The sequence below is a fragment of the Leptonotus elevatus genome, chromosome 10, assembly GCF_054856555.1.
Source record: "Leptonotus elevatus isolate MCC_2025b chromosome 10, RoL_Lele_1.0, whole genome shotgun sequence".
NCBI lineage: Eukaryota > Metazoa > Chordata > Actinopteri > Syngnathiformes > Syngnathidae > Leptonotus > Leptonotus elevatus.
The window spans coordinates 12011032-12022973 of record NC_141248.1 but is presented as its reverse complement, the minus strand read 5'-3'; the positions used below and the strand labels follow the sequence as shown (position 1 = coordinate 12022973).

At 44.1% G+C, this 11942-nt stretch overlaps 1 protein-coding gene across 2 annotated transcripts; it reads right to left on the bottom strand.

Moving 5' to 3' along the window:
- Nucleotides 1–1481: 1481 nt before the first annotated feature.
- LOC147167066 (leucine-rich repeat neuronal protein 2-like) lies at nt 1482–8944 on the bottom strand. Of its 2 annotated transcripts, none has more exons than XM_086087623.1 (2): nt 8741–8944; nt 1482–5078 (listed from the first exon to the last, which is right to left on the bottom strand). In XM_086087623.1, exon 2 carries the CDS (start codon nt 4730–4732, stop codon nt 2423–2425), a length of 2310 nt encoding a protein of 769 aa, XP_085943749.1. In that variant the 5' UTR covers nt 4733–5078; nt 8741–8944; the 3' UTR covers nt 1482–2422. The 2 variants fall into 2 exon arrangements, with proteins under 2 accessions (XP_085943749.1, XP_085943750.1); XM_086087624.1 differs by having other exon boundaries at nt 1482–5073.
- Between the last annotated feature and the right edge of the window lie 2998 nt (nt 8945–11942).

Genomic DNA, 11942 nt, shown 5'->3' with positions numbered 1-11942 from the left:
CATTCCTCCTCCCCCCTTTCCCTGCTGCCCTGCCGCCGCCCCTTCCCCTTCTTGCCATCTCCGCCCCCCGTCCCGTCCCCCTCCCCTGTCCGCCTTCCTCCGCCTCCCCTGGGCCGGGGGCTCCATTCCTGGCCTGGGCGGGTGGGTGTCGGTGTTATGGCCTGCCCCGCTCCAGTGAGCCTCCTCGGGCACCTCGGGCGAGGCCCCATTGGTCACTCCTCTTAACTCACTCCACTAGTTTGCACAATACACTTTGTGCTCCCTTCTCTCCTTCCGTGCCCAGTGTTCTCTGGCACAGATTCCTGGGTACGGGGGGTCCCCGGGATTTAGTGGGCTGGCGGGGGTGGGAGTGGGGGTGGGGGGTGTCTGAGGGTTTGTGGTTCCGGGTGGCGGCGGCGGGGGCTGGGTTGTGGTGGGTGACGGGTGTGGGTGGGGGAGAAATTCAAACACAATCTGCTTCTTTCTGTAGTCGCTGAATCGGTGGAGGCTGATGTCTGTGGATCTCACTATGCTTCATCTATCCTTTCTTCCTTTCTTCAGTCTTTCCTTTGGTCTTTTGATGTCTCCCTATTTTGTTGGAATTTAGATGTTTCTAGGGTTGGTGAAAGATTCTGGTTTGTAACCCTGTGGGTAGTAGGTGGTGTCTGGTTGGTGCTGGATTTCACTTTTCTTTCTTTTCTTTGATCCTTACTCGGGTCTTCTGAACTTCACTACTCGACGAGCGGGATTCTGAAGTCTTCGGTTTAGGTGAAGGGTTCAGGTGAATTAATGAGTTTAATTGTTTAGTTTAGAGAGAATTCCTTATTAATTGGGTCTCATTTTCATGACTTACTCCATATTGCAACCACATAACAATTGCGTTCTGATCCACAGTTTAGGGATTACGGCAACAAACAATTTCTTTGGATTTTATTTTGTAGTGGCGAGTAACAAAGATGGTTGAAGGAATTTTGATGATTCACTTTAAGTACAGTATAAAAATATTTTTTACTCCCATTACATTACAAGACTGGCCATTGTCTTATATTTGTTATTTCAGATGATAGATGGATGTTACAAAGCCAAAGTGGCTTAGAGGCAAGCTAGAACAAAAAACACCAACATATACATTTCTTAGATCTAATGTCATCTCATGACATGTTCAACGTGAATATGCATTATTATGGTAACAGATTGAGTTTCATTTGATGGATCTTGAGCATCTACTTTGTCTAAGTGAGCTACAATTGTGAATTATTGTTAATTGTGATACCGAATTTGTTGTATATTTATGCCAATTTTCTACAAGTATTTACCTCAGATGTTTTAATATAATATGTTTACATGTAGCTTTTTACTGCAGCATTAGGTCGGGTATGAAATATGCACAGAGATTGGAAACCTGTTCCATTTACATTTACAATAGGCATATATAAGGATTTTTGAATATCATAATTGAAGAAAACAATATATGCACAAAAAAAGAGAGTGGAACAATGACATCTAAATTAAAAAGATTTATTGTATAATAGCTCAAAATAGAATTTGACACAATCACTGAGAATCATTTTATGCTGAAAGAGGATATTGGATGTTAGGCGAGAAATGCTGTATAAGAACAGTAGTCCAAGATATTTAGCGCATCAACCACTTTGACGTACAAGAACAAAACAAGCTGTCACATTTTCTTTTCAGATGATCAGATCAGTCATCAGACAGTGTTTCGTCTGCTTGGTTACAGTATGGTTCAATCCATGTAACATTAAGACAGGAAATGTAACGAACATCCTTGAAACATTTGTCCCTGGACTGAATGAAGTTTTCTTCATTTTCAGCCCAGCAGCCATAAGCAGTCATTTATATTGGATTTGTGAGTGCCAGTTTAAATCCACCTGGTTTGAGTTAAACATTTTTTGATGATATGTTCTATGCAGTCCCACTCGTCTAAATACAACATTCATTAGATTAATATTGCATGAGTGGAATATGAGTTAAGCAGCAAAATCCATCAGTTTTTATCAATATCAGAAGGCGGCCATTTTGTCACTTGCTGTCGAGTGAAAATGACATCACAGTTGCTCAGGTCTCAGGTAACAACCAATTACAGCTCAGCTTCAGAAAACAGGTGAGCTGTGATTGGTCTTTGCCTGAGCAACTGTGATGTCATCTTAAGTTGACAGCAAGTGGCAACATTTTGCTGCATAACTCACATTCCACAAATGTAATATTAATCAGATGTTCATGTTTAGACGAGTAAGGTCGCATATAACATATTATTGTCAACAAATGTTTAAGGTTGATTTCCCCTTTAAGGGATTCTTTACAATGTGTCTCAACACATAAACTGTGGTTTATACTGTACACACTTTATATAAAATAAATACAAATCTTTTCTACATCACTGACATTTCGTATTATGTTTATCATTTGAATTTCCATGATCTCAGCAGTCGTGATGGAACAGAAGTTTCTCACTCGGTTTTGCCTCTTTCTCGTTGCCCCCCCCTGTCTTCTGCATGATAATCACAGCCTTATGACTTTTGATTTCTTGGAAAAGAGCACCCGGGTGCTTTCCACCGTCCCACCCTTGGCCGGCCAGCAGCATCAGTATGATGGCAAGGATCATCAGAATTGTCGCCGCGGTGGACGTCAGCTGCAGGCTGGCCCGAGGCTCTGCCGCTTTCTTCGTTCGGAATGAGACGCACTGAGGTTTCTTGCCTGCTTTGCTTCTCCTGCTGGCATGCTTGTTGCCCTCACTGGTCCCTAAATGTAAACATACTCTGTAAAATGTCTCTGCCTGCAGGTGGGTCAGGTTGAAACGGTGTGTGCCGGCAAGGATGCGTGTGGTGTACGCGGGCGCGTCTGAGCTCATGGCTTGCCACGATAAACGAGTCGAGGGGAAGTTGCGCTTATTCTGCCAGGACAATACAGCGCAGTGTTCTCCAGCCTCCGTCACCTTTAACCTTGTCTCCGCTTTGAGTAATGAATGGCCCTTCAGATTGGAAGCCACCACCTTCCTCCTTGTCTTCTGTCTTCTTTGCACGACCACAATAACACTGCGTGTATCAGCACCTAGAGTATTCTCAGCTATGCAGGTGTACAAGCCGGCGTCTCTAAGGGTGACCTTTCTGATCTCCAGGGTCCCCTCAGGCAGGAGCCAGTAGCGTATGGTGGGGATATTACCTTGAGCCTGGCTGGGGGAGATGCTGTAAGCAGATGAGTAGGCGGCGGCTCCAGAAGTTGCCGGCGGTCCCTCAGATACGTCGCTCGAAGCCGGCCCGAGTCTCAACCCTGAGGGGGTCACCCAGTAAAGTTGAGGCTGCGGATCTGCCACAGCTCGACAGTGCAAAAGAAGCTTCCCGCCTTCTCTGACAGCCACGTTGGAAGGGAGCGAGGCGGAGGGGATTGTCGGGAGGCAGGAGGCTGACATCTCCCGCGAGGAGATCTCTCTCACCCTCCGAGCTTTCAATTCTGGGGGTTCGGAGCACAGCGTGGCTTGCGGTTGGATGAAGCGCACGACCCGAGATGTTTGATGCTTGCTGGCTTGTCCGTCCCGGTGAGGGTGGGCGGCGTCCTGTGCGGCCCAGTGAAATAGGCAGTCACAGCGGAGCGGGTTGGAATGCAGACTGACCTCCTGGAGTTTGGGCAGGGAGCTCATCGTGCGGCGGTGCAGGGTACTGAGACAGTTCGAGTTGAGCATGAGACTCTCAAGTCTGCTCAGCTGAGCGAAAGCTTGCGGGTGAATGAAGGACAAGCGCGGGTTGTTGGTGATCTCCAGTTTGGTGAGCTCTGGGAGGTTCTCCAGCGCGGCTCTCTCAATGGACATCAGCTCCTCCATGTTGTTCAGGCCAAGCTCCTTTAGGTGGACCATATCTCGGAAGTCTCCCGTGTTGATTAGTTTGATCCGGTTTTTGTTCAGGTCGAGAAACTTGAGTCCTTTCACTCTTTGCAGAGCCCGAGTAGGAACCTTGATTAGTAGGTTATCGTAGAAGGAGAGACTCTCCAGGCCCTCCAACCCATCCAGAGCATTATCAGCTAACCCTCTCAAGCCCATGCCGCCAAGAACAAGACTGCGGAGGGATTTCAAGGCTAAGAAGCCCTGCTCAGGCAAAGTCTCCACCGGGTTGCCTCCAAGCATGAGAACTTCCAAGTTCTGCAACGCTTCAAACCACCTTGGATTAACGGTAGTGAGTCTGTTATTGTTGATGTGCAGACGCAGAAGAGAATCCAGACCAGTGAAGGCTCCGGGTGCAATAGAATACAAATTATTATGGCTGAGAAAGAGCTCCTGTAAAGCCAGCAGTGAGGAGAAAGAAGCTTCCGGCAGGTGGCTGAGATGATTTTCCTCCAGATGTAAAGACAGCAGAGAGGGCAGAGACAAGTTCTGCGTAATAGTCTTGACGCAGCTGAAGTGATTCTGCGAAAGGTCAAGATCAGTGAGGTTGGGGAGCCCGTGCAGCACCGCGCCGTCCATTTCGGACAGATTGTTCCCCTGCAGGTGCAAGGTGTGTGTGTTCAAGGGCAGGGGCCACGGGAGGCCAGCCAGCAGCAGGTCGTTGCAGTCCACGGTCGGAGCTTCATGGTAAACCGAGTCTGGCGAGAACCACGGCTTGATGTGACACACGCACCGCCCCGGGCAGGGGACGTGCCATGGCAGAGCTTGAGGCAGCGAGCCCAGCGCTCCGAGCACGCACACGCCGACAAACGCACACAGGAGACACCGTGATTGTAGAAGCATCAACATTGGCCTCATAATCCTTACGGGGGGTCACAGGTGCGGATTGGAGGAGGTTTTAAGATCTCGCTGTGTGAGGGAGTCAACTGTAGGGGTGTGTGTGCAGATGGCAGAAGACGGTTACAATCGCTATCACTGGTATGAAATTCTCAGGCAAGCGGGATAGGATTCTCATATCGACACCGTTTGTCGCTTTACACAGGGAAATATTCAAATGTGACTCTTGCAGCAAAAAGTACAGTGTGTCTCTTTAGGAACAATTTTGATTGCAGTGGTAGAACATGATGATGGGCTTTTTCTTGTTACGCCATCAATCTCACATCCTGGCGGCGGCCGGGCGACTCCTGGCTCTTAGCTCACTGCTCTGTCAAACATACGCACACACACACACACACACACACACACACACACACACACACACACACACACACACACACACACACACACACACACACACACACACACACACACACACACACACACACACACACACACACACACACACACACACACACACACACACACACACACACACACAGCAAGAGAAACAAATAGAGTTGAGAGTGGGAATGGGAAAAATGGAAATAACTGAAGCTTATCATTCTTTACTACACATTGAAAAGAAATGTGTGATTCTTTGTGAGAAATTTCAATTTCACATGCCTGGTATTCATCTCAAAGGTGAAACTTCTTGACAATAATATGTTCTATACAGTTCCGGTTTATATTGCGTTAGTGGAATATGAACTAAGCAGCAAAATCCATCCATTTTGATCAATATCAGGAGGCGGCCATTTTGCCACTTGCTGTCGAGAGATAATGACATCATAGTTGCTCATGTCTCAGGTAGCAACCAATCACAGCTCAGCTTTAGAAAACAGGCGAGCTCTGATTGGAGCCCTGAGCAACTGTGATGTCATCTTCAGTCGACAGCAAGTGGCAAAATGGCTGCTCCCTGAGATGGATAAAAAGGCTGGAGTTTGCTTCATAACTCATATTTCACAAATGTAATATTAATCAAAATGTCATGTTTAGACTAGTGAGGTCACATCTAATATTATTGTCAACAAAAAAAAAATTGTGGGTGGGGGTTGTTTTGACTTCACCTTTAAATTTGGGTTAGGGCATCAACAAGGCTTCACTTTACAGCAAAAGCTGCTGTTTTTGTGCTGTTTGTTGATGAACTATCATGCTGTTTTGGAATGAAATTAAATGATGGATAAGTAGCAGTAAAATTGTCATGAGCATAGCGATCTGTAAAAAAATAAAAAAAATAAAAGCAAGGTCTAGTGCTTTGTTGCCATGGAAACAAATCTCCTCTCCTAGCTATGTTTCAGTGTTCCTTTATTTGTAGGATTACTTTGAAGGGGAAAAATTGTTGCTCGTGGTCAAACATCTTTTTTGACTCCAGAACTAATTTCACATAACTCATATGTGTTCACACTGTAAAGCTCATGATATATCAAAAGGACCACCTTTATATTTTACATCCAATCAATTTGCTCCAATGTCATCAATGATGGCTTTGATGTATTAAATCTAATTAAGGTCTTGGTTTTAAAAGCAGTAAAGAAATCCTTCCAGCCTCAGAGACTGTGGTTCACGTTGGCAGCGGGCGAAACGTCTTCAACTTTCTTCTTTTAACAAGATCAACACGTCATGAGATGTCGCATAGCATTGACAACATTCATCGGGTTATATGAGCTGCGCAAAGTGAGCATTGTACGACAGTTGTGTTTGAGTCAACATCATCTTTCCTCCCGGGGTTCTTCTCAATCTTCCATCAGCCATTCACTTTCATCTCCACTCTCTCGTCTCTCCACATGCAACCTGCTCAATTATGCATTCGTCATTTAATTTTTGATGCCCCCTGTTTTTATCGTTCGCTCTCAAATGTCAACAAATGTCAGTTTCAGGAACGCAGAGCGGTGAGCTGAAGCATGCCTAAGAAGGTTTTGTAATTCATACTGCTCATAAGAGGATATTCAAATACTGTATATCACTTATGCTTTCGATGTACAGGCTTGTTCAAATCGGGGTAGCGTTTCGGACGCACCTTCCAACAATCCAAGAGTCCATAATGAAAGTTCGAATAGTGTTTTGTGATCCAAGAGATCCAAAATAAAATGTATTCAAAATGCAAAATGGTATTCAAAAACCCTAGTGGTCGAAAAACTGTCTGTCTACGCCGTCCAGCTTCTACGTTGCACGTCCCACCTGGCACACCTGCAAATCAGTGCGAACATAAGCCTGCCATACCTTAATAACACAAAAGGGGGCGTCATCCTTCCAAATATTCCAAAACTAAAGTATATACGCAACAGGTTTACAATTATAAAATACAACATTGAGGCTAAATTATAAACACAGATTGTCAACATAAAATATCTCAAATAAAGCAATGTGGCTCAATGTTTGTGGTTTATGCACTTGTGGCACTTTACATCAAACAGTGTTGATGCTGCAAACATAATTTTGTGAGTTGTGACAATGACATTAAATCTTGGATCTGACGAATTTTACAAATCTGTGCATCAATCACTACCTTTTTCCTCAGCATTCATCCTGGCTGGCTTCCCTCCCCAACAGTTAGCGATTTGACTGCACAGTAGCTCATGGATTACTGCAGGGGTGCTCAAATTGGGTCCTCCAAAGCCCCTATCCAGCCTGTTTCCCAAGTTTCTCTCCACTCACACACCTGATTCATGATCAGGCTCGTTATCAGGCTTCTGCAAAGCTTGCTGATGAGCTGATCATTAGATTCAAGCTGTGCTGCAGGAGGGAAACATGGAAAACAAGCTGGATAGGGGCTCTCGAGGACCAAACTTAAGCACCTCTGCTTTAGCTCATTTGTAGCACTATGTGCTCCTAAACCGCAGACACAGTGGCCACGTGGGTTTGATCCCAAGTGATCCCTAATGTTTTTTGTTTTATTTTCTCCCCATACCAATAATGTAGGCTATAGCATCTTTGAGTCAACTTTGAGTATAATTTGAGCATCTTGACGCCAGGCCGAGTGTCCTCTATTTTGGAAATCAAAATGTTGTCATCCTAAGCCAACTACAACCACAATAATAAACATTTGAAAATGAATAGAATTCTGATCAAATTGAGAAAGTTTGTATTTGATGCAAGTAATGCTGCCATAAATGAATGTCAGTTCACTGCACTTGGAATTAGTTTTAGGACTTTCTTTTTAATTATGCCCAGATTGAACACTTTATCTTTTTGATTAATGAGAAATAGAAAACAAAAAAAAGATAGAAAACAACATATACATAAAATATCTTTGAGCATTGAGACACAGCTGACATGGTGACATGTTCATACTGCAACTTGTGCATTTTGCAGACTCACTTCTTATCAAACAAGGATTTCTCTGTTCTTTTTCCACTTGGGGAACTGGACCTATAAATAAAATCACTCTTTAGTAATAAAATAAAGGCAACCTTTTGATTGGTCTGAGTCTCAAATCTGCACAGAATCCTCCTCAATTTTCATTCTGCAACAGCATGCAATATTTGTAAAATGGCAATCGTCACACGAAGCACATCCTTGTTCACCTGTTAGCAACACATCTGAGTGCCCCAGTGATTTCACTACTCTTAAAGGATTTGAACATAATCAGCTTTTTCATTAGATAAGATGAGCACGTGCTTATCTGTGCTGTTCCTCCTTATCAAACTGGAGATAAACCTTGAAGCATTTTATTTATTTACTTCAAGCGGCTGGAGGTGACAAATGGCTGTTTGTATGAAGAATGCAAATACATTTGCATGTACTGAGGATTACATGCAGGAGTATGGGATGTTTTGACCGAGATGGAGGACCTGGATACAGATTGTACTTGGAAAAAGAAGTCACATGATAATGCAGGCTGTTGCTGCAGACACATGTATGCACAAACTTACCATTTACCACCAAGCCCCTCGATTCGTAAACCACTCACACCGAGCGAGCATGCATGCGTCCCGCATCTACATGTGTACACGTCTGTGCCATCAACGCAAATTTCCGTTTTCTTACCCGAGCTGGAAGGATCACAACATCGCTCTGTTCAGCCTCGCTTTCCGCGCTTAGGATGTTATTTCTTGTCTCCCTCTCAGCCACACAATTAAGATTCTTGAAATATCACGTCTCTGCTGCACTGGAGCTAGAGAGAACATCAGCAAAGTCTCTCTCTCTCTCTCTCTCTCTCTCTCTCTCTCTCTCTCTCTCTCTCTCTCTCTCTCTCTCTCTCTCTCTCTCTCTCTCTCTCTCTCTCTCTCTCTCTCTCTCTCTCTCTCTCTCTCTCTCTCTCTCTCTCGGTCTCTCTCGGTCTCTCTCTCTCTCTCTCTCTCTCTCTCTCTCTCTCTCTCTCTCTCTCTCTCTCGGTCTCTCTTGGTCTCTCTCGGTCTCTCTCTCTCTCTCTCTCTCCCTCTTTCTCTCTCTCTCGGCTCTGCAGCAGAGCTTGTGTCCCTCTCATCCCGCCTCCCCTCTTCCATCGACTACCTTACTTGCTCCCTCGTTCTCTTTTCCTCTGTCACATGATGGAAAAATACTTGCTGTGGGGTATGTGTGTGGATGACAGGTTGTCTCCCACTGCGTAATGTATGCATCTGGTTTAGGAAAAAAAAAAAGTTTGTCTTATCTCTTTATCAGATTTGCAACACTGTCAACCTTCACACGAGCTGCCATCCTTGCATTGTTTTGTGCATCCCTTCAATGTGATTAAATATATAGTAGGAAAACTACTTTTCTTCTTCTTCAAAACACTTCACTCACTCCACTTCAAAATGTCATGTATGTTATATATACTATAGCAAGTGATACCAGCAACAGTTGTTGTACCAATTCTCATCTGTCTTGCCAAATAGAAGATGGTGGATGCATTTTGTAACAGTAATTAAAAAAAAGTATGCCTGCAGATGTTTCAAGAGAATTATCCCGCAATACACATTTTGACAAAAACTTGCCTGAGCATTTTTTTTTTTTTTTGTGACACTTGAATCTTGATAAAGCAGCTTTATCAATATGTTCACACAAATGAATCAATAATGTAATGAATCTCAACAGAATATTATTGGACTCCTCTTGGCTCCATCTTGAAATGTGCCTCAGCTGTTTCTCCTTATATTCAAAGGCACTTTTTGCTTTGCTCTCAATAACCCAAGAGTGTAATTTTCAGCTGTTGTTGCAAGTGGAAACAGTGTTCAAAGAGGACAGATGCTGGCACGTAACATCACAACAAGCAGAGAATGCAGTCAGTGTAATATCGCGGGGGCGTATTTACAGTGGCATTAGGGAGCAAAGCTTCCACAATGATTCATTTCCAAACCTATGACAATCACTATAGCCCATACAATTCAATATTTTTTTTTCTGAGGGGAAAAAATATTTAACACATGCAATATACTTTACACACTTATGTGGAATTGATTGACAAGAAAAATCACTCCAATTCAACATTTCATATTCTGTGTATATTCTGAGAAAAGTGCATGGTTGGATTTGTGTTGTATATTCTTTCATGTGGGCAACTAAGATCCTGTCAGACACAACCATTTTTTCTAAGTAAAAGATGTAATAAAGCTTCCAGAAGCAATAAAGTTCCCGTTTCCCTTCCATTCATTGTCGCAGTTAACTAAAAAAACCAAATTAAATGAATGTTTCATTTGATGCATGCGCTATACATTATCAAACGTGTTCCGTTTGAAATGATGTGGATAGCAACAAGAGTCCAATGGTGCACAGCCAGCTGCGAAAACTGCTTGCGGCCATACATTTTTTATTCAGCACTTAGAGTGCTAATTAAATGATGAAGAAGAGAAATACAGCTTCTGGACTGGCAACAAAAACACTGGCGCCTCAATGAAAGTCAGCATGTATGGATGGTTTTGATGAGAGTTTTATTTTATTGTTGAAGGTGTGTGTGAGTTTCCTCCTGATTGTATGTCATCAAATGAAATTCAGCTGTTGTTTTTCCCCCCCTCAGAGAATTAGCCCGAAGAAACTCCCCATATAACCTTGCTATTTTCCGTGTGTGTGGAGCACTTGTGGGGTTGGGAGAGCAAAATTGCACAAAAAAGAGGAGGAGGAACAGAATTTTTTTTTTTTCAAGAGGCCCAACAAGTGAGTCAAATAAGGTTGAGGCATAAAACATTTTTGCTGCTTCAGGGCCGATCTTTGTGCTCATGCTTTTGTGTGTGTGCGCCAAAGTCCGGCTTGCCTCTCTAATGCGTCTCCCTTCATTTGCCGGCTTCACGGCAGAACACACACCCACATGTCCTGCTGACTGAAAGGCAGCAAGGATAAGTGGTAGCTTGCTGAAAGGAAGCGAGAGAGAGAGAGAGAGAGAGAGAGAGAGAGAGAGAGAGAGAGAGAGAGACAGCGAGAGAGAGACAGCGAGAGAGAGAGGAGGTCTCCATAGCAACACCGAGGGGTTGTTGTGCTTTTATCGGAGGGAAAGAAACTCGGTGCTTGCTGCATTTTACCTTCATATCTGTCACGCTCGCCTTTCTTTTTAGTCTTGCCGTTTGTTAATTTTCTCTCCCAAAAATCGCTATTAGGTCACTTCATTCGGTACAGCTGCACACGCACACGCAAAAAAAAAAAGACAGCACAGTGAGCTAATGTCTGCATCACAGTCACTATTGAATGCAGTGGGCCCTAAATGAGGTGAAGCTCATATCTGTTAAATGCAGGCCTTTTAATCGACCCCAGGACTTTACAGCTGCTTATTGGTGTTGTTTACATTCCACCTAATGCTAACGCTAACGCCGCATTCAGACTATTATACGATGCTGTCAGCAGTCAGCAGAACAGATATCTCCAAGCAGTTCACACCAAAGCAGGGGATGTGAATCATGCTGAATTAAAGGCAGTAGCCTACTGCCCAAATTACATCAGTATGTGCAATAAAGGCTGCAAGGCTAAGGCATTAGCACATCTGGGTCAGTCCGACCATATATCTCTGCTCCTGTTGTCAGCATATAGGCTACTCTGCTCGGGAAAAGTGCACCCGCCACAGCCAGAGCGATTAAGCAACTTCAGGACTGTGTTACGGATGTTGAGCAGGACAGTCAAATTTTGCACGACCATCACCATTAGAGATATTTTTATCCAATCGCATTGTGTTACTGTGCCAGGCAGCTTCAAACGGTGGATCCAGAGGTTGGCCCGCAATCTTTGAACAGATCTTAATCAAATGTCTCAGTCCAGATTTTGCAGTGACGCTGAGGCAACTGAC